Source organism: Tiliqua scincoides, chromosome 1, assembly GCF_035046505.1.
Source record: "Tiliqua scincoides isolate rTilSci1 chromosome 1, rTilSci1.hap2, whole genome shotgun sequence".
In the NCBI taxonomy this organism is placed as follows: domain Eukaryota; kingdom Metazoa; phylum Chordata; class Lepidosauria; order Squamata; family Scincidae; genus Tiliqua; species Tiliqua scincoides.
Window position 1 is genome coordinate 123,498,605 of NC_089821.1, and position 21,762 is coordinate 123,520,366.

The 21,762-nt window shown below is 41.9% G+C and overlaps 2 protein-coding genes across 2 annotated transcripts in view; one reads left to right on the plus strand and one right to left on the minus strand.

The window, feature by feature from the left end:
- Positions 1–21,762, plus strand: part of ABI2 (abl interactor 2) — a 109,792-nt gene that overhangs the window by 76,625 nt on the left and 11,405 nt on the right. The gene's annotated exons all lie outside the window — the stretch shown is intronic.
- The window catches only part of RAPH1 (Ras association (RalGDS/AF-6) and pleckstrin homology domains 1), a 98,568-nt gene continuing 78,662 nt past the window's right edge, over positions 1,857–21,762 (minus strand). Inside the window, exons 7-14 of the mRNA XM_066622730.1 lie at positions 21,272–21,393; positions 19,916–19,981; positions 18,759–18,902; positions 16,935–17,045; positions 16,347–16,445; positions 12,501–12,621; positions 11,551–11,696; positions 1,857–10,383 (exon numbers count right to left, since the gene is read on the minus strand). Of these exons, the coding sequence (XP_066478827.1) occupies positions 8,413–10,383; positions 11,551–11,696; positions 12,501–12,621; positions 16,347–16,445; positions 16,935–17,045; positions 18,759–18,902; positions 19,916–19,981; positions 21,272–21,393 (2,780 nt within the window). The 3' untranslated portion in view covers positions 1,857–8,412. The remainder of the gene's footprint in view (positions 10,384–11,550; positions 11,697–12,500; positions 12,622–16,346; positions 16,446–16,934; positions 17,046–18,758; positions 18,903–19,915; positions 19,982–21,271; positions 21,394–21,762) is intronic.

The window sequence follows — 21,762 nt, forward strand, 5'->3', positions numbered from 1 at the left end:
CAGCTCTCCGGAAGAGGTGGTCTCTTCCAGCACCCAGCACCTAAGCCACATAGGGCTATAAAAGGTTGGAACAGGCGAGGCTGTTGGGCCCATTTCCAACATATGCCCCAGTGTTTTTACTGTTTGTCTCTTAAGAGGGAGAAAGGAGACTAGGAATGGCCCTTTCCATGTTTTGTGCCTGAACCACTGCTGAGGTGCCAATTGCTCAGGAGAGAAGGGAAGGAGTGAAGTTGCTCTGTTGCCCCAGCATGCCTGCTGTGCCTCAAGGGAAGCAAGAGTCATGACATTGCTAGCAACAGTGCTGAGGTAAAAAAAAGGTGGGAAAACAGGACAGGCCTCATGAAAACCCTTCCAAGGTACTTACACTACTTTTTGGAGACACGTGGATGCCAAGGAGCCAGGACAGGAGTGCTGTCCCCACATTGTGCTTGAAGCAATCGTCATCCTGAGGCCTCCTCAGCAACATTCCACATGGTCTGCGGTTTTCAAACTCTCCAGGAGTTTGAAACCTGCAGTAAGTCTTAGCGGGGCTGGGGAGATCGCGTCGCTCGGGGCTGCAGGGACTGGAGTGCACCCTCCAGTCCCTGCAGCAGCTGTCCCTATGTGTGGGGAGCCCTGCGCGAGCGCCTGCAGGGCACCCCAGGTCGGAAAGGGAGAGTGGAGCGATATGCTCTGCCTCCACGAAAGCGGAAGGAGGGTGCACCTCAGTCCCTGCAGCCCCGTCAGAAGGGAAAGCAGCGCGATCGTGCTCTGCTTCCGGTTTTGCGGAGTGGGGCACGATTGCTCCACTTTCACTTTTCCTGAGCTGGGGAGCTCTGCCGAAGGTCGTGTAGAGCTCCCTGCCCCCACGGAAGCTGCAGGAGGTTTGGGCAAGTGCACCCAAGCCCTTGCAGCCCCTGTGAGCTGCCTTCCCCTGCCCCTTAAGGGGGCAGAGGCCAGGACCCACAGGCTGGGACATCGCAACGCCCATTTGAATACCACTGCACATGGTGCATAGTTGAAGGGGTGGGGGAGGAGAGGGAAGAGGCAACAAAAATAACAGAACACATGAAGCCAAGCCAGGGGAGTAGAAGCCCATGCATGTGCATGCATTCTGGAAAAGAAACTGATGTAAAATTTAAAAAGGGATTGCACCAGTTCTGGAACAAGTTGTATCAGACTTCTGTTTGTTTGGCAACTAGGCAGAGTTGGGATGGTTCTTGACTTGGAAAATAAGAAGTAAAGACTACTCCAGCTGGAAACCACTGGAGAAAAAAATATCTTCTTCATTCACTATGGTTCCAACTGGGTCAGATGAGCCACAGGCTGTAAGCTGAGTCAATGGCATTTATTTGTTTCTCTCGTACCTGTGGGTCACAGGACTTGCCCTATTCACAGTTCATTTGGCTTACTTTGAGATGGGTGAAGCTCTCACATTACCCACTTAGCTAGCACAGCACACAAAGGATTTTACCAGAGCAATTTTTTCTTAAGTCTATTTTGTTTTTTTAACTTTCTATGCTTCTTTGTATACCTGGGCTCCTGGACATATCACAGTTGTGTAGAAGAGGGAATTTCAGCAGGTGCAGCTTGTCATCTCACAAATGGCAAGCTGCACCAGCTGAAACTTCCTCTCCTACACAATTGTGATATGTGCAGGAGCTCTAAAGTTGAAAGGTTGGCTACCTCTGATGTTTACTAATTGTACAAAGGAATGCTAGATGAATTTAACAGCTACGTCACAAAAAGGAAAACGGATCTCATTTTTTGTTTGGAAATCTCTCTAAATGGAACAAAACTTAAGGAGTCAGGTGGAGTTTTTCCCCAGTAATTCCAACTGCAATGCAAGTCATATGAATCTAGTTGAGAACAACAGACAAATTTAACTACATCTTTATTGACTTGTGCATATTCCACTGTATAATGATTTCTTTTGGGTACTTAGTCATGAATGCATTTTGTATTTCTTCTCCCATGCTTAAAAAAGTATATTTATACATATTTATAGAATATTTATATAGAACAAAGTCCTTCTCAACCATAAATTATCACTTGTCAAGAGCTTTGCTTTCTGTCGTAAAAGGGAGGGAGGAGGCAGTCCCACTCAAAGAAAAATGCAATGTGCAATTTTTTATGTTAAAGCAGTAAACATATGAATGTATTTACAGCACTTAGCACAAACTGTTGCACAGAAAAACTCATTGGTGTTTTACATGTGCATATTGTTACAAAGGACATCATTGATTGCTACCAATGGCTGCAAAACAAAGCCAATGTTCTTTCCCACAATTTACAATTACAAATTATGTAAAACAGGAAAAAGTAGACAAGTAACCCCATCCCTTTTCTCAGATGGTCGCATACATACTTTAGGCTGCAGCATTATACTACCCAGTAAGAGGCTTGTAGGAGTCAATAAGAGGCTTGCCTTTTTTTTTTTTTTTTTTTGGTGAAATGACACATACCCCACACTAAAACCAAGACAAAACACATTCTGGTCAGAGAGAGTGCTAGATGTTGTATGTTATTTTTGTGTCTATGGCCTGGATCTGCACAGCTGAAGCTGACGGAGGCATTGTGAGAGAACTACAACAAAGTCTCTTGTATTTCTTTGGTAGACAGCAGAGAATCCCAAAAATTTGGGATTTTTTTCTGGTTGCTGAAGGCATGTCTAGCAAAGAGGTTGTCTTAGTGCTCCCAAAAGCCAAGCCCAAAGGGATCAGTTGTGAACTCAATGCAGCAGTCACCAGCTTTTGCTCTATGGTGTTGCCATGTTTACACAAGATCCATACATTCAGTATTTCCCCACAAAGAGGGAAACTATTATCACAGCTGTGTGATGGAAAGTAATGCAAATGACAGATGCTCCAGGTCAAGAAGAAAAATCTATTGTGTGGGGTGGGCAGCTGAGCTCCATGTGGATTGCTTAGCTCACATTTTCCCCTATGCAACTGCACTGCCAGAGTTGCTCTGTATACAGTACTGCAAGTGTATGAGATAGGGCTCATCTACCCTATAGTTTGGGAGAGGAAGGAGCATAGCATCAGGCAACTGAAGAGGAGAATTTCTGTTTGAGATCTAGGTCGCAAATGAACCCTTTGTGAGTATACCTTGTTAGAGTGCATTATATACATTATAGTAAACCCTCAAATTCAGACATCCTTCTATTAGACCTTAAACTCCTACCTCAGAAATCTCCCTCAGTGCTGCTCCACTCTTCACAAAGTGCTCTAGGAATGAGTGCTCTAGAGCAGGGGTGTCAAAGGCCTGTGGGCCGCATCCTGCCTGCAGAACCATTTCAAGCAGCCCCCAGGCTTTGGGGGAGTTCTGGGGCTGCCCCACCCCTGCATGGACCAACCGTGACCAGAGCTCTGCTCCAGTCATGCCTGGAGGTGAATTCTGAGGGCTGGGAATGCCGTGTGCGGCTTCTCCAACCCTTAGAATGACGTTCTGAAGCCCCATAAAACCTCGAAAGGTCACTTCCAGGTTTTTGGAAAAGCCAGAAATGACCATTCAAAGACTTATGAGGCCTCAGAACATCACTCTAAAGGCCGGAGGAGCTACACGCGGCTTCCCTGGCTTCCGGTCCTTCCCCGGGCACAGGCACAGCTTGCCAGAGAAGGCGATTGAGGGCTGGAGAACATGGCTTCCCCAGCCTTCAGAACTCCCTCTAGTTGCATGTAGGTGGGGGCTGGGGGAGCGACCAGTGACGTGGCTGGCGGGTGGGCAGCTGAGCAGGCAGGGGGGAGCTGCGGGTAAGGGGCAGGAGAGCCGACAGAGGCTTCTCGGGGGTGGGTTAGGAGGATGGGGTCAGGGTGGCTGAGGCAGAAAATAGAGGCTGCTTTGGGGGTGTTAAGAGGATGGGGTCTGGGGTGGGGTGAAGGGGAAGACTGAGGGGGAAGCCTCAGCTTTTCAAAAAAACAGGAAGTGATATCACAAGTGATATCACTTCCTGTTTTGAGGTCACTTCTGGGTGCCACACCCCTGTTCTAGACTGTCCTGATGATGAGAGGAGCAGCAATGCCAATGGAGCTCTCTAACTTATTTAACGTAAGTGTTGGGAGGGGACTCAGCAGCAAGCTTACCTACCTCCCAGTACACCTTCAGCACTAGCACTGCCCTTTCCACCCTCTAAACAAGGCACTCAAGGAATGGAGAAGTCCTTACAAACTCACTTCCTGAGGAACTCTCCATTTTTAGAGCACAGGTGTTCAAGGATTAAAAGGAAAGCAACAGTAACACCACTGCCAAGGGGGAGTCCTTGAAAGTAGATCAGCCTGTCCCCAGCACCTTCTGACATTTAACTACCCACAGTACTGACTGTTGAAGGAACTCTGTAAGGTAGGCTTTAGCAGATCTCTGCAGACACTGGACATTGTCCATTATTTCTGAAGTCAATTGAATCAAGGGTACACCTAGTTAGATTGCAGATGACTTAGGACACAATCCTAACCAGGTCTACTCAGAAGTAAATCCTATTTTGTTCAATGGGGCTTACTCTCAGGAAAGTGTGGTTAGGATTGTAGCCTTAGTGCTTTAAAAATACCCAGTTTTCAGCTCAGGTTTGGAGGGGGCCAATTCAGCTTCTTCAAAGTTACAAACCTTTTCAACCTGAGTAGCTATCTACTCTTCAAGCTAAGTGAAGTATTAAGAGGAATGCAGGACATTGCATTCTTCCATGCATGGGGCAAAACAAGTAGCTTTTAGATAAAGTTGGGTAACAGTAATATATAAAAATTACTGGAACAGACTAGTGTTTTAGTGCCTAAACCTAGTAGTGTGGTTTATAACTGTTTTCAAAAATAAACTTGCCGTATAACAAATATAGTGTTTAAGGCCAAATAGTTGGTTCTAACACAAGTGACTTTGGAAAACACTGCTCAGATAACAGATCAGAATATAGGCCAAAGAACTGTAAATAATAAAAATGAAAAAAGTTAGCATTTGCTAAGTGAATTTCAACTAAGTGAAGTTGATGACGCCAGCCAAAGGACCAAAGGACAAAGAAATATACCTGTATTGAGCTCCTGTGACCATAAAATATTTTAACCTCCTGACTATCTCACACCAATCATCTCCTAATAGGCTTTGTCTCTTGAGTCTCAGCCTACAAAGGGAGATTGTAGAGATAATTTTTCCCCAGAGGTAACATGGCATTTAATCTTTAAAAAAAACGTCAAAACTCAATTGAGTAGCAATAATCATAATCCAAGTTGGAGGAGGCTTTATAGGCCATTGTAGTCTAATCCCCCCCCCCAATCCATTGCAAGAAATCAGAACTACAGCCCCTGCTTGAAAACCTTCCTAGTTCTTCGGTAATGGATTCTAAGACAGTAGACAACTCCTTTCACCGGAGACTTTCAAGCATTTACTCCTCAGCTTAATATTTTATGAACTACCTGAAAAGAAATGACAGTTAACAGAAATAAATTTAGATATTGGACTTGCATCTTTGGGGCAAAGGGTAATGGGAGCTGTAACTCACCCATCATGTTCAAGTTTTTATTTTTATTTTTTTAAAGGCAATTATGATTAATCTTTGCTACCCTGTTGTATCTCAGTGCTCCTCAAATGCATTACAGGCGGTTTTTAGCCCTTGATTTAGCTAACGGACAGGAGAGACACTGACAAAAATGGTAAAGCATCACACACTAACAGGGTTAGCCAAAATCAAAATGGGCAGAGAAAGAACTGGAGAAGTATAAATGTGCATGCGTATTTTACACACACATTTTATCAAGGTGTGACTTTACCTGTAAAATGTGGGAAGTGAAGAAAAATCTGAGCAATACCAATACAACAACTTTTCTCCAAAGATACCAATGTTCAGCTAGAAGAATACCTGTTTCCTCCTGCTTACTGGGGCAAATTCAGTAGCTCTGTATCAGAGATTGCTCAGTAACATCTATTGGTGCACAGTTTCATAATCTGTACAAGTTACTAACATACATGTACTTTTGTTGAAAGTTAGGGGAAAAATACAGTTCTCAAAAGACTTCTGTTCCACATTAGCAACAGTATGTAAGGGAAATGAGTGCATTTTATCGGCTTTGGCTAACCAAAAGCAGTCTCACACATTTCTCTCACCCAGCCTGCATACCTTGCTATGAGATTGCTATCAGACATGGAACAAATGAGTCACACTCCTCATGCTACCTGAATGATATGTTCATTCTTAGGGCCAGCAAGTGGTCCAGGCAGCAGCAGGAAGTTAGAGCACCAATGCAGTATAGATAGAATGTAACAATTTTCTTGTTATAAGACATTAGCCAGCTATACGAAGCATGCCAAAATGTAGAAATCCAAATGGTTTTAAGGACACTTTATAAGCACAAAAATAGAAGAAACCAAACTCCAAACACTTTGAAAGATACAAAAAGTGCCTTCCAACAGCAGTGCTTTTAAAATGCACACAATGGTATTTTCTTATTGCTCAAGTAAATTATTCTAAAATAGGAAAACTATATCCAGGACACATTTGGAAAAAGGGAAACTTAGGCAGTTTCAACCATCAGTTGACAGCACCACTCCTCTTATGTTTTGGGCCCTTTTTATCCAAATTGTAAACAGGCAATATGTCTTCACCTCTTTCAAGGGCAAGAACGTTTATAAATAAACGTTTATTATAAAATAATTTTTCTTTAACGGTTAAACATCAGAAGTCAATTTCAGATACCTAATACTAGTTTAAAAGGGACAAGGCTGTGCTCCTTTCTGGCATTTTATAGAAAAGTCAACACCTCTGTTTTGAGAGAACCCCTTCAAACAAATAAGTACATTTCAATCCAGAGCAAATATTGCTGCCCCCCATCACACACACTCCACCCATGATATACAATTTATGATAGCTACAATTGTTACAATAGCCACTATTGAGAAGATTTTACAACTGTGTTGCATACACAATACTTATTTCAGAACTAGGAATTCTTCATCCAATGAAGTTTCTGGTAAAAAATGTGCTGCTGAAGACATTTCAACCAACAAGGCAACCAATCCCGGATGACAGAAACCACCACTGTCAAAAAAGTATACTCTCTCTTAAAGTACTCCTTTTCCAACTGCCCAGAAGTTTTCTTCATTAATTAACACACCATTTCTTTCATACAGGTCACCTGCCATGCCCTCTCGGTGTGAAGAATTTCAGCTAGCTACTAATGAATATTTATGCAATGGATTCCCCTGAAGGATTTGTAGAAATGAGAGAGATATTTCTAAATGCAAATGTACACTTAGGTTAAGTTTTTCACTGCATGTGCCCTTGCCACAAGTTAGCTGGCACATCTGATGGTTTTGGCTGGCACCACCACCACCAAACAAACAACAATTTGGGGGGTCAAACATGACTGTAGCATATCCAGAACATTTCTGATTGGAGCTGGCATTTCTTACTTAAATGCAAAACAGCTCTATAAGTAAAAATGAGTAGTGTATATTGGAACCGTGTATATTTCTTAGTACAGCATGATCTCCCAAGTATGCTCCACTAATTCATAACAAACTTCCTAGTCTGTGCAACTAGGATTGCAGCCTTATAGCCAGATCCTATACATGCTTACTAAAAAGTAAGTCAATGGGGTTTACTTCCAGGTAAGTACGCACAGGACTGAAGCTTTTAGTGTAACGAAGGGCAAGTAATTCTTGATCATTTTGATTCCATAAATCCTTCCCTTCACAGCTCTAGAAGGGAATGCTTTTATCTTGAAGTCAAAATATATGTCATGCCAGCCCCATTGTATAGCAACATTTTCCTTTGCCTATGTATGAGTTTAAATCTCAGTAGTATTATGACCAGAATGTTTTGGTAGGTTATGTCTGTATTTTTGATCAATCGACTATGTACAGATACTGCTGGAATCTGTCAGCACTGTATACCCGTCATCAACTGTCAAAAGAGGTTTTTCTGATTTAAAGTGCCCCCTAATAATCTTCATTTTTAAAAGGTAAAAGACTTTACTGGTTAAGATGCACAATCCAATTTCTGGTAATATATACTTCAGTTGACTGAAACAATAAATACAGATGTACAAAAACATTCTGGTTAGCCTCTAAAATGCAACAAAATATTTCACAATATATTATATACCTACATTTATAATACATGCACCAACATGTCTCACGTTGACAGACAATAGCTGTTTTCCCAGACTGCAGGAAAAAAAGCATTAAAGGTTTTGGTCCAATCCATATGAAGGATTTTAAAATTCAAAATTTTACCCACCCCACCCCTTGCCCCAAGAGACCAAACCGAAACAGCAAACCTTTTGGGACTGATTCTGACAGGGAATGTAGTTATCATCCATAGGTACCATTGAAGCACGTATCTCCCCCCACCCCATCACAGCTATTAGATAAGGAGTCCTAACACAAGTGTATTGGATACATCATTTATAGAGCTTACTGGTAGCCACTGCAAGCAGAGTTCTCTAACCATCACCAGTCTCTAGACAGCTTGGTATTTTGATCCCTTTTTGGAGGTGCTGGTGGTGGGCCCCTCCGTAATGTTGCGTAGCCCGATATATGACTGCCTCCAAAGTTGCTCGCCTTTTGTTTGTCTGTGAGCAGTTCTGGCGGGGGTGGGGGCAAAGCCATATCGTCCATGGTAGCAGTTGGCTCTGCTCTGGACATCCGGGCAGAGGAGAGCGAGCCATGTCGAGTGATGGACTTGCGCTGCAGAGTCCTGTTCAGGTCAGCCAGGAACCCAGGCTGAACACTAAGGCCAGACTTGGGAGAGGTGGGCACTTGCGGATTGACAACAACCTGTGATTCCGCAATTTCTGCCTGTGTAAGTCGAGTGCTGTCATTGCGTTTGGGGCGTGTTGGAGGAGGAGCTTTCTTTCCAGAGGATTTAGACCATGGTTGAGGCTGGGGATTGACAACAGCCACTTTGGGAGAGGTACTGCCTGAAAACACAGCAGGAATCTCTACTGGTGGTAGAGGAAGATCAATTTCAGGTGGAGGCGGGGGGAAGTCTGAATCTGATGGAGGAGAAGGAAATTCTTCTACAGCACCCTGTCCTGATGTTCCAGCAGCAGCTACTTTTGTTGACATTCCTGCTTGCTGAAGTACTATTGGCAGACTGAGCTTTCCAGGCTTTGGGGGAGCAGCAGGGGGAGCTGGAGACTCCTTGGCAGGAGATCCCAAAGGCTCTGGTGGATGTGCAAATTTGCTGACCAGGCTGTCCACCGAAGGTCTCTTAGATTCATGATATTCTGCTGAGCTGTTGGATTTTATGCTGGAGTTGCGCTGAGGGGTAGGGGGTGGTTTTTTCCCTCCAGGACTGGATGTCTTACTACCTTTTTTGACAGGAGAGCCACCTGCCTTCTCTAGGGTAGGTGACACTGCTGAGGGAGCTGGGGAAGGTGGAGGAGGAAATGCTAGGCTACTCTCAGGTGGAGGAGGAGGAAAATCAGGAGAAGGGGCAGAGGTCGGTTGCCATTTTGGTTTGGCTTTCACTGCTGGAGGAGATGGAGGTGGGACACTCAGAGGGGCAGGTTTTAAAGGCAGAGGCTCAGAAACTGGCAGGGGAGGTGGAGGAAACTGACTGGCTATTTGCTTCACACCCAAGGGCACGGGAGATTGTGGAGAAGGAGGAAGTTTGCTCGAGTAGTTCTGTTGTTTGGGTAAAGTGGGTGGAGGAGTAGTGCCTAGTGGAACAGGAGACAGTGGTATTTGTGGAGCAGTAAAACTTGGCTGCTTCTTCATTGCAGAAGGAACAGGAGCAGGTGGTGCAGGTGGTGCAGGTGGTGTGGGATGTGCTACTACAGGCGAGGCAGCCTTTGTGCTGTTTTGGGTAGGCAGAGTCATGGCAGGTTTAGGAGGAGCTTGTGGGGGTGGGGGTGCGGGCATAGTAGGGGGTGGAGGTGGTGCAGAAGCAACATATGGTGGAAGGTTCTGATGAACCTGGTGGATTTTGAGAGGTGGAGGAGGAGGGGATGGGGGTGTGAACTGTGGTACTGATGGGTTGGAGGGCACTGGCTTCATAAGCTGTGCCATGGCTGATCCTGGTGTAGGGGGAGGTGGTGGCGGCGGCGGTGGTGGTACCACACCATTAGGGGGCAGCACAGGGTTCTGAGGCTTTCCCGGGGGTAGAAGTGGTGGTGGTTGCTGTGTCGTAAGTGGAGGTTTGAAGAGAAGCCCACCATGCTGAGAGGCATTCTGCAGTCTTGTTATAGTGCTGTACTTTACAAACATTGTTGCTGAGCTACCTCCAGATGGTACAGATTGGCTAGGTAGAGGGGGAGGAGGGGGTGGTGGTGGAGGGGGTGGCGGTGGGGGAGGTGGGGGAGGGGGTGGAAGGGGAGGCGAAGGCTGTGATGCTGTAAATGGGGCAGCTGTTTTAGTCTGCGGAGACAAAGGTGGTGCAAGGGAAGTAAATGGCCTATTCGTTGGGTCCATTCTCGCCTGAAAGAAAGACGATGAAGGGAAAAAGAAAAGAGTTCAAATTCAGCTATGTACATACGGCAAAAACTCATCATCTTAGAAAGTCTTCTAGAACATAGCTGGAGTGAATTGTGAAAGAATGAACACAAGTTGCAAACAACTGAAAGCTAAAGAGTAACCTGCCAACGGGCTGATGAACATGTGCAGGACCTCCAAAATCTATACACTCCCAATTCCAGAGGAAAAAAAATACATAACTACAAATATCGTAGGGTATCACTGAAAGAACATCAGTGAACAAGCACTGATGATTAATACAACAGGGTACTGATGGGAGGGAATTTTTAAAAGTGCGATCTATCAAGACTTCCAGGTCATTGTGTAGGAAAGGCAGTCAAGGCATGCACTGAATATTATGTGGGGAAACATGCAAGTAGCTGAACAGAAGTACCAATAAGTTCTGGTCAAGATATTACAGTGATTTGTTTCACTCATAGAAGATCAGAGAACATGAATAATTCTAGGTTTTCTGAATGCCCTGCCTTTTTCACTATGCATCATGAAATAGTGGAATCCTGTGCTTTGATAACTGATACCATTCAAAATGGTAAGCACTGTTTTAAATTCTTCATTCTGGAAGCAGAAACCCATGCTAAACCAGAACTATGTCAGATAATTAACACAATGTGGAGGTGGCATGCCACTGTCAAATTAGGGCACTAAAGGACTCAAGCACTGGTGGGCTAATCAATGTGTTTAAAGATTAGAGCTCTTGGGAAAAGTTAGTCTATGATTCTGGTTGCATCATTCACCCAAGTTAATAGTTCAAGCAAGGCCCCTGCTCTTAACTCTACCCCTGCTTAAGTCATCACTGTAGTGGAGCTCTGAGCTGTTCCAGGTTTTGTGTTTGCAACACGAGACTGTGAGGCGACAGGAAAAACAAAACAGCATAAAACACGGGGACCAAGTGGAAAAAGTAGCCAAGGGGGAGACCATGTTGCAAGGCATATGCTCACCAAACACCTGATAATATGCTGTTTCCTATTTAAGCACATAATGGTGTTTTTCATAATAGATCTTATCTGCATAAGAATCATGATTTACAAGCTAAGTTGTTCGACTACAACACAAATATCCTAGCAGTACAACCTAATATTGCCCGTTTGTATATGCCAATACTATACTCACACTAATCTTAACGGACTCTTCCAGCTGAGTGCCTCGTTTCCAGGCCTCCGAGAAGATAGAGCTGACTATACTTTGAGAACGCACATGTCCTGTCTGAGTATCCGAAACTCCGCTATCAGATTGATTGGAATGATTGGACTGAGATTCTATTGAAACAAATATACAAATATTTTTGGAAGGAGGAGATTATTTTTCTTTAGAAGCAAAACATGCTGATATTGGCAGTTTCTTCCTACGCCTTACATGCAGGGCCCATGTGCAGTAAAATCAAGTTAACAGTATTTTAAGACAACACGGTATTTTTAAGACTACAATTTAACACAGTATTTTAAAACTCACTATTTGTGGGGATTTCCAGAACACCTGAGGACACCAAAATCCGTGGATTCTGCAGATTAGGGCCAACCAAACCCTCCGAACACGTTTGGAGGGTGTTCTGAGGGCTGGGAAGGCCAACCGTTGGAAAGTCTGTTTTGGGCAAAAAAAACAACAACAACACTCAACTTCCAGTTTCTCAGGGGAAACCAGAAGTTGTACAGCTCTGGTTGCATTCAGAGGGTTCAGGTGCCCCCCTATGAGTTCAGAACCTGCAGATGATGAAATCTGTGGGTACTGAACCCAAAGGTAATGCAGGCCCAGCTGTATATTTTAGTAACCTGGAACAAATAAGGTGTGCAGAACTGAACAGAAACTTGCCTTGTCTGGATTATTTGTCAATTGGTGGATACAAACTGGCTATACAAACACATTCTCAGTGCAATTTATCCACTTTTGTTCAGTTTCAAAAGCAGTTTATTTGTTTTTGAATTAAACTATATGTACACTGTTCATGCTGTCAAAGAAATATAAAGATGGACATGCACATATTTTCACCCATCACTGAAGCAAATCCTTTTAAACTTTTTATGGTGACAGAACAATATGCATTGTTGAGGCTTGTTAGGACTCACCAGGCAGACTAGACGAGCTGGATCCTGACTTAATACTTGAGCTGGACAGAGAAGTCCAGTCATATGCCGATTCTGTTCTTTTCAGAGCTTCTTGATAGTTCACATACAGTTGTTTCCCATACTAAACAAATGAGATAGGGGAAAAGTTAACACCCCATGGCAGCTGCATGAGTCAAATCCCTAATTTATTTAGTCCAATCCCCACACTCCCAATGTCCTCCATGATATATTTTTTGCTGACAAAGCTTGGCCTGTAGGGCCTTATGGTAAGTTGTTAGTTATAAACCATTTTTTTTAAAGACACTGAATGACAGTTTCCTCCTACATCCACTTCTCATTTTTTAATTGAAAATAAGTCAGAACAATTAAGTAGTAACATCAGACCTCTGAAGTAGGCAGGTAGTAAAATGAGAAAGCCCACCCAAGATCGTTCAGGCATGCAATCTCAGAAATACGGATATGGCTACTGGTCAGCTGACTGACATCACAAACACAATTACAAATTATGAATTTGTACACACTTCAACATGAGAATAAGAAAATGCAAGAGAATGACTTTTCAACCAATTGTATATTAATTTGGACATACCTTGAACAATGTTTTGTACTAGATTAAGAATAAATGCTGTAATGATCAGTATAGGGTGAATAAATGAATGATTTATACAGTTAAAATAAACAGTTGCCAGATTTCACTTTTTTTGTGGTCTTCCTGCCTTTAAAATGAAATTTAAACTATCTCAATGTAATAAAACAATTATATTGTTAAATTATTAAAACTGAATCTACAGTTCTCTAAGATGATTCAAGTCTGTTTTTCTACATAAGAGAACAAAGTAGGAACAAAAATAGTTTACCTGAAGTCAGGCATTATAAATATGACAATAAGTCATGGAATATTATTGTGCAAATGATGAACATTTAGGTTATGTTAACCTATTTTTGTCTGGCACATAGGCGTACACATTTGGTCCCTGTTGCATATATGCAATCCTGGGCAGAACCAGACAGCGTTTTCATATCATCCCCATAACATGGTGAAACAGTGTTCTGCCTAGTAATTATTTGTAGAAAGTTCCACATTCAAGCACATGTTCTTGCTAGTTTCCATAAAAATGCAGACAAAGCCAAAAAGAAAACCTGAATTTCCCAATTGCTTCCTTAAAAACTCTATTCCCATAAGACAAAATACATGAGGTATCTGAACAGATCCTTTAGATGATACACCTGCATAGTATTAAAAGTTATAATTAGTTGCAGACAAGTATTTTTTGTCATAGCAACCTATCATTCTTGTTCATTCAGCAAATAGCTGAATTAGAAGAGTTGGAAATTTGATTAAAAAGAGCAATTTAAATCAGTACTACTTGCACTAATCTTGAACTAGTGCTTTAAGATCAGTGCAAGTAGTACTGATACTATAGTATAGAAACACTCTCATATATTATATTGCCCAATATTATTATTATTATTATTATTAACAGTACTTATATACCGCTTTTCAATTAAAGTTCACAAAGCCTTGAATAAAGACCAAGAAAGGCGGTATATAAATACCTGTTGTTGTTGTTGTTGTTATTGTTGTTGTTATTATTATTATTATTATTATTATTATTAAAGCACTTTACAGAGAAAAAATCAAATAACTAAATGGCTCCCTGTCCCAAAAGGGCTCACAATCTAAAAAGATGCAAATGAATACCAGCAGACAGCCACTAGAACAGACAGTGCTGGGGTGAGGTGGGCCAGTTACTCTCCCCCTGCTAAAAAAAGGAACACCCACTTGAAAAAGTGGCTCTTACCCAATATATCACAATCTTCGTATAAGGGTGCAATCCTAAACCCTTATGTCAGTGCTTTCCAGCACTGGCATAGTGGTGTCAATGGTGTCAGCGGTGTCAATGCAACATGTGTTGCATCCTGCACTTGGGTATCACTCACGGAGGCCTCATCAAAGGAAGGGAATGTTTGTTTCCTTGCCTCAGAGGTGCATTGCCCTTATGTCAGTGCTGGAAAGCACTAACATAAGGGGTTAGGATTGCACCCTAAATTACTCATTGCCAATCTTGGCCGCTCTCTGAGGCCAGAATGACCAGAATAAATCGTGTACATACTTAGTGGAGTAAATGAAGAGCTTACTGGGGTGGTGGCCAAATATAAAAATATGATAATTGAGAGACGTATTTCTATGATGGTCACAAATGGTTGATACGTGTCAGCAAGGCCTGATTGGTCATGGTTGGAGGTGAACTGTTTGATTCATGTATCCCTCCATTCAATCTTTTGTTTTATACTGCTTGGATTTTAAACATGCCAGTAAAGGTTTCTTGTCTCTTGTATCTTGGTGCTTTAAATGAAAGATTTAAATCAAACTCTATCTTGGACTGGATTTTAAAAATCATAAGTCATAATCACACCTGTGCATTAGGTGAAGGGCAAAGTGAGCTACCAAGCATCTCATTCAGCCATACTTAGCCCCCTTCTATGAGGAAATTACTTGTTTTTAAAGAAAATTAGGAATAACCATTATGAACACCAATATGGGTTTAAGGCACTGAAAACAATGTTGTCATGCTTATACAAACCTGTTTCAGCTGATATTTATTATATTTATTTAGCTAAAATATTTCTACCTCACTTTTTCATCAAGGTGCTAAAGGTGGCTTATAATAAATTTGAAACATAAGACCTGTTTAAGCAAATTTATACCCTTCATCCACCCAAGCAATGAAACAGCCACGATTCACCGCTACTTAAGTTCACACCAGTTGACTTTAAACCTGCAGAAAGTTGTCTCCCTGTTCAAGAAAAATCTTGATGTGACTCCTTGGGTGTTTTCTGTCTCAGTTGTTCACATTTTAGAGATTTTGTCACTGCTACTTGATTGCATTAATCAATAACCCTCTCCCAAGTCTCTGATGGGGTAGAATAAAAATGTAATTAAAAGTTGGTTTCAACCAACTGGGCACTTGCTTGTTCATTGTTGCTTATGTTTGCACATATACAGAAAACATAAGAAAGAGCAACTGAATGTACACACCCAGATGTAGCAGCCACAGTGCTCCCAAACACAATAGAGTACTGGAGCTTGCCTTCTCCTAATCTTGGATGAGGGCAGGCATGTTAATATTTTAAAGAATATTAGAATGAACTGCAGTATAAAAACTGAGAATTCTGGGACCAAGAGATTGAAGAGCCCAAGGTCACAGCTAAACAGTACTTTTTTACTGCATTAAAAGATTTTTCCAAAATGTGAATGTAGTTGGTGGATGCAAAGATAAATCGGTTTTAGGCGACTGTTTCTTAATTCTTATTTGTAAGGCTGTCTACCGACAAACATCACCAGAATGGATCCATTCACAGGACTGCTTTAAAACCATGGTTTGTCCACTCATGAACAATTAGAATTGAAGCAACTTCTAACTTTCCCAACCTTACATGCTATCTTGTAACTTGTCCAAACCTGGAACTGTTGTGTATCTGCCATTTATAAAGATGTTTGAACTAGGATGTGAAAGATTTAATTCTAGTTTCACATCCTGCTTTAACTATGTTTTGCCAACCACAGTTCAATAATAGCTCACAATTCAGGTGAGCTGTGGTTTAACAAACCACATTGTGAGTGCTTTATGCTGGAACTCAGGAAGTAGAGGGGGATGGACAGACAAGGAAGTGTAAGGACATGGAAACTTTTAAGATCAAATTCAGCCCATGGTTTGTGCAGTCATCTGAACTAAAGCTCTGTTTATACCCAACAGCTTTTATAGTGAATATTAATACCAGTTGATCTGGTACAGAAGGAAGGCTAAATCATGAAGTCTTGTCAACAGAACAGAGAAGATGTACCTTAGCGATACGGATGCCATTTACCCACTGATGCAGAGTTCTAACATCATCACAGCACAGATACTTAATATACTGAGATTTCTTCTGAATCTGGGGGTGCTGTAAGAGAAATATTTGATGAATGAGCTTAAATAAAGTAAGTGAGCTAAATAAAAACTATTCCTAGAATAATCTTGCTCAAAATTATATTTCACAACTGTACTATGTTTGTAGATTCAAAGCAGTCAACAAGGAAAAAAAGCCACAAAAAGCTCTTCAACTTCATATATCTAAATTAATGCTATTAACAGAAACGCCCTCCCCCAAAGATTAAGAAAAATCTTGACTTTTGCCCCTTATGAGCAAATAAGAAATAGAATCTATATGCTGCCTGATTTTAAGGTGGTGCTAAAAGTTGCTAATCATCAACATTGGATGATACATTCCTCAGGTGTGTATCACTACAAAAAGGTTAAAGGCAGACATGAGCAAAACAAGGCATGTGAAAATCCAGCAGCAAGGCATGTGAAAAGTCACCACCTATTCAATCTGTAACCACTTTTCCTTGACCTTTTAATGCACTTTCCATAAGTACCATTCAGCCATTACCTTTAACACCAGACAATAGTCTGTAGGGGCTTTATACTTGTTCCGATAGTCTTGCCCATAGTAAACATTTACATGATCCAGTTGAAGAAAGCATACAAGATCTCGTGAGACCTGTGAACACGAAACATATTTAGTCATTAAAAAATTCAAGAATCATTTTAACCTTGTAATTATTCCATACCTACCTGCTCTATGCTTTTCAAATTTATGTACAAACAAGTAAGCCACTTTGCTGAAAATTAATGCACTTTGAACCCTAAAGAAGCTTCAAAAGGCAACAAGAACAAAATAAGGCAATATCCATATGCCTAAAACTTAGTGACATCTAAATTAAAAATTATTGCTTTTCAACGCTAGGTGCTTCAAGACAATATTCCCAAAACTTAGATGTTAAACAATCCCCATAGGTTCATGAATGGAACCAAACCATCAACTCAGGAGTGGGGGCTAGGGAAAAGAAGAAAATGACATGACTAATGATTAGGATCTCAGCTTTTGCTGGTGGAAGGTGTGTCTGCCCAGTTTCCAAGGATTTCCCCTCTGCTAGCAACTCCCTGTGGTGTATCCTTATGGGGGGGACGGAAAAGCTGAGGCCAAAAAGTAACAGTGGGGAAGGTCCCTTTGCTGCTGTTCCACTCATTCAGGTTAGTGTCCAACCCATTCTTCCAGATACAGCAGTTGTCACTCATGCCCTCATGGGAAGAATGTTTCTACTGAATTAAATGGGGGAAAAACAGCCCATGCGCATTTATAACAGGGCTGAATAAAAGTGCTTTGGATCCAAATGCCAGCCTAAAAATTTTCAGCATTAGAAAGCACATGCGTTAGTGGTGGTACAAAAACTCAGCCAATGTCAATGTGACAGCAAAGAGATCAAATGTTTTTCAGATAAAAATAATGCATCAAGAATGTTTTTTCCAAGTTAAAATTCATGATTAAGACATTCATGACACACTTAAGTGAGAGCACATCTCACTGAACTCAATTGATTTCCTTCTGAATAGGAATGCTGTAATACAAGTCCCTCCTCTCCTTCTCAATATGGGGAGAGGGGACACAAACACATGCGACTAAAGGATCTATTGGAAGAAGGAAGGGGAGGATGCATGCTCCATGCACACACATCTTAGCCAGAGTGTGAGAAAGAAACTGCATCCAAAACTAAGTCTTCTCTCCCTCTTCCATTTGGTGATCAGCCCCATAGCACTTGCTGCAACTACAGCTGCTTTTTCAATGACAAAATCCAACTATCCCAGAGGCTGAGCAGAGATGCAATGGTTGCCCCTCAACTGGGCCTTGCAGCCACTACCCAGGAACAAATTCTGAGTTGCCATGGCAATCTGAACATCTCAAGCCCTGCTCTATAAAATCTTGGACAAATTGATCAAATGTCTAAATATCAGACCATTAAGATCTTCTATGCCTCTTTTTGTTCTGACCCATCTTTTAAAAATAGACAATGTCTGCAGTGTTTTAAAAAAAATCATTCTTAAAGCAACCAGAGTTGCAATCCTATATACCCCTACGTGAGAATAAGCCACAATGAACAATTTACTTCCAAGTAAACACATACAGGACTGCACGGTAAGTGCAGAGAGTTATACCCAGAAGTGGTTTTTCAATTAATGGAAGAGCCTCTGTTTGCATAAGGGAGCTGGGAAATTTTTTTATTAATCTACCCCTTCTCTCTGCAGGCCCCCCAAATCTGATCCTGAGAGTCTTCCAAGAGATCACACATTAGGATACAATCTCAGACAGTCTCACCCTTTGAAAACACAACAGTGACAAAAAAAGATGCTGCATCTTAAGAAAGAGAAATTTCACCTTTGCTTTTCCTTTTGGAACATAGTAGATTCCAGAAGCTCGCAGAAGAAAGTAGCGCTTCTTCCAAGACTTTTTGCCATCATCCTTTAGCCACAGCACTCCCTCAATTTCTGGAACTGTCACTGAGCTCCCACAAAAACATTCCTGGCATGACAAACATACAGACAGCATTATGTATCTACAGAAAAATTTCTTTAAAACATACCATGTTAGTTAACTTTGACATCAGGCGCCATTAGCATAAACTACTAACAGTCACTTAAGTCCACCACTATTGCAAGAATATTTCACTGGGTGCCGTTATATGTTCTCATTAACACTCCCAAATCATTTTCTCCTAACTTCTTGGTTTGTTCAATTCTATGCTCCTGTTTCATTGAGGTTGTCTACAAAAAGTCTAGAACTGATCATGGCAGAGATACATTGCAATTTGCTTCATGGAAATAAACATGCACATACTGGCTACTCTATTTGTGATTTTACCAAAACTTCTCTCATAGGCATTCTTTCTTCTTTACAGATAGTTTTACTTCCATACAGGAAATAAGAAAACCAAGCAGTCTTGAGCTCATAATCCTTTCATGTCTGTCACTTTGGAAGGGAAAAGCTGAAAGTAACCTCTCTCAGGAAATAATGCAGAAACAGTCCATGTCTGAATCCTTTCCTAATTTGCCCTCCCCCAATGGTTAAGGAGTGGGTTGGAAGGCCTGTACTCCCCTCCCTCCCTTTAGAAGGAGTTGTGGAGGACCTAGGCTGAGTGCTGCAAGTAGCTCAAGGGCAGGGAAGGGAGGTGCACGTTGGTGGGCAGGCTCTAGATCAGGGGTGCCCAAACCCTGGCCTGGGGGCCATTTTCAGCCTTTGGAGACCCCCATCTGGTCTGCAGGGAGCTGCCAGTCTCCAATGAACCTCTGGCCCTCCAATAGTTCCATCGCTAATACAGAAATTTATGTAAATTTATTCAAATTTTTAAATGTATATGAATTCCTTTTTTCCTGGCCCCTGACACAATGTCAGAAAGATAATGATAATAATTGAGTGGAATGGCAGGCAAAATTGTTGTTCCTCTCTGTCTCTCTTTTTGCCAAGTGTGTTTAGTTGAATTTGCATAAGTTATATGTGCATATGATACAGCTCAAGTGTATTCCAGAAAGTCTTACCTCCAGTAGTACCTCCTTGTTCCTGTCTGCCATTTCAGAGGTTTCTCTTTTCCCCAAAAGATAATTCTATGACATAAAAATTGAGATTTTAGATGAAGCATCCAGAATAATTCAGAAATGAAACCAAGTAAACTTAGCCTTGACACCTCCTAATGTTCTGTTTGGGAGTAATAAACAGAAAAAAGAGCTACAAACTAAAGAAATACATCTTGGTGTTTGACAAAAGTGTGCAATCTTTCCTGAGTTTAAAGGGAGAATAACCACCAGACTCTTTATGCAATTGTAGCAGTCTTTGGGAAATGCCTAAACAGTCAGTATCAGTTTACCTAACTGCACATTAACAAAATAACATAAAGAGTCATATTAACACAAGAGTCATATCAACACCATCAATTCTCACATATTTTCTATATAGTTTTAATAGTTTTATTTGCCTAGATGATTTCGGCAGAATTATGCTCATCCATATAAGCAGCGATTGCTTACACTTATTAACAGCTTTATAATATGCGGTTTCTTTTATTCATCATTTCCTATCCCCTTTGTTCCTACGTGGCAGTTTGCAACTGAAAGCCACAAGATCCCTAGATGGGCATGTTTGAGGGCATATGTCAGTGGTTTTCAGACCGGGGCATTGGCTGAAGGCCCTGGTCTCTTTCCCCTTAAGGGGCAGGGGTAGTGGGGAGGCAGGGAAGAGGCAGTGGGGATGGGGAAGGCAGTGACGCGATCCCCAGGATCCGCTCAGGAGGGCTGCAGGGATTGGGATGCACTCACCAGTCCTTGCAGCAGCCTGTCGGGGGTGCGGGGGAGCCCTGCGTGAGCACCTGCAGGGCTCCCCAGCTCGTTAGAAGTGAGAGTGGAGCAAGATGGGGAGCCCTGGGGCGCTTGCGCAGGGCTCCCCAGACCCCCGACAGGCTGCTGCAGGGGCTGGTGAGTGCATCCCAGTCCCTGCAGGCCTCCTGAGCGGTGTGATCCTGGGGATTGCGTCACTGCCTTCCCCGCCCCCACTGCCTCCCCCTGTGCAAGGACTTACAGTGGTGCAAACTCTCCAAGAGAGTTTGAAAACCACTGGCATATGTAAATGCATAATGCACGTGTATCCAGAGCATGGGCATTACAACCTAGAGTTCATGACAGAGGTTAAGATTCAAACTAGGGAATACTTTGATATATGACTAATTATTAATTACACATGGATATTTATATTATTTTTCAGTAGGTCCCCATATTGTGAGATTCAATATAACAATATTTTTGATTGTTTAAAAAGGAAAAAAAAACTTTTTAAATGCTTAACACTAAAAATTGAGTGGTAGAAGAGTCGCTTTAGTGCAAAGGAAAAAGCACCAAACTCACCTGGGGATTTTTGAAAAGTGCATATTTTTCTATACGTTCTACAAACATCAGTTTGTTTTGACTGTCTCTTGTCCAGTTGAGTAAGTTTTCCACCAAATTTTCATGGTCTTCAAAGATTCTTTCTGGATAATTACAGAAAATAATACTCTAAGCGCTAAACACAGCCTCCTAGTGCTTAGGCGCTAATAAGTAGTGTGGTGCGTGTGACAAACATTAATGGAGTAGTATAACAACAACAATAACAACAACAACTTTATTTATACCCCGCCCTTCTACCTAAAGGGACCCAAGGCGGCTATTATATAAGCATGTTTATATTGGACAGAGCAGAGAGACCCACAAATGCAAAAAGTATACTTACAGCTATATTATTTGCATAATACAAAGTAGGTAAGGGATGATCAATGTACTATGGTTGATATTCCACAAAGCCCCATTAATACAGACATGGGTTTGTGGGTGCACAAGCAAGCAGACTTTTGACTGACTTT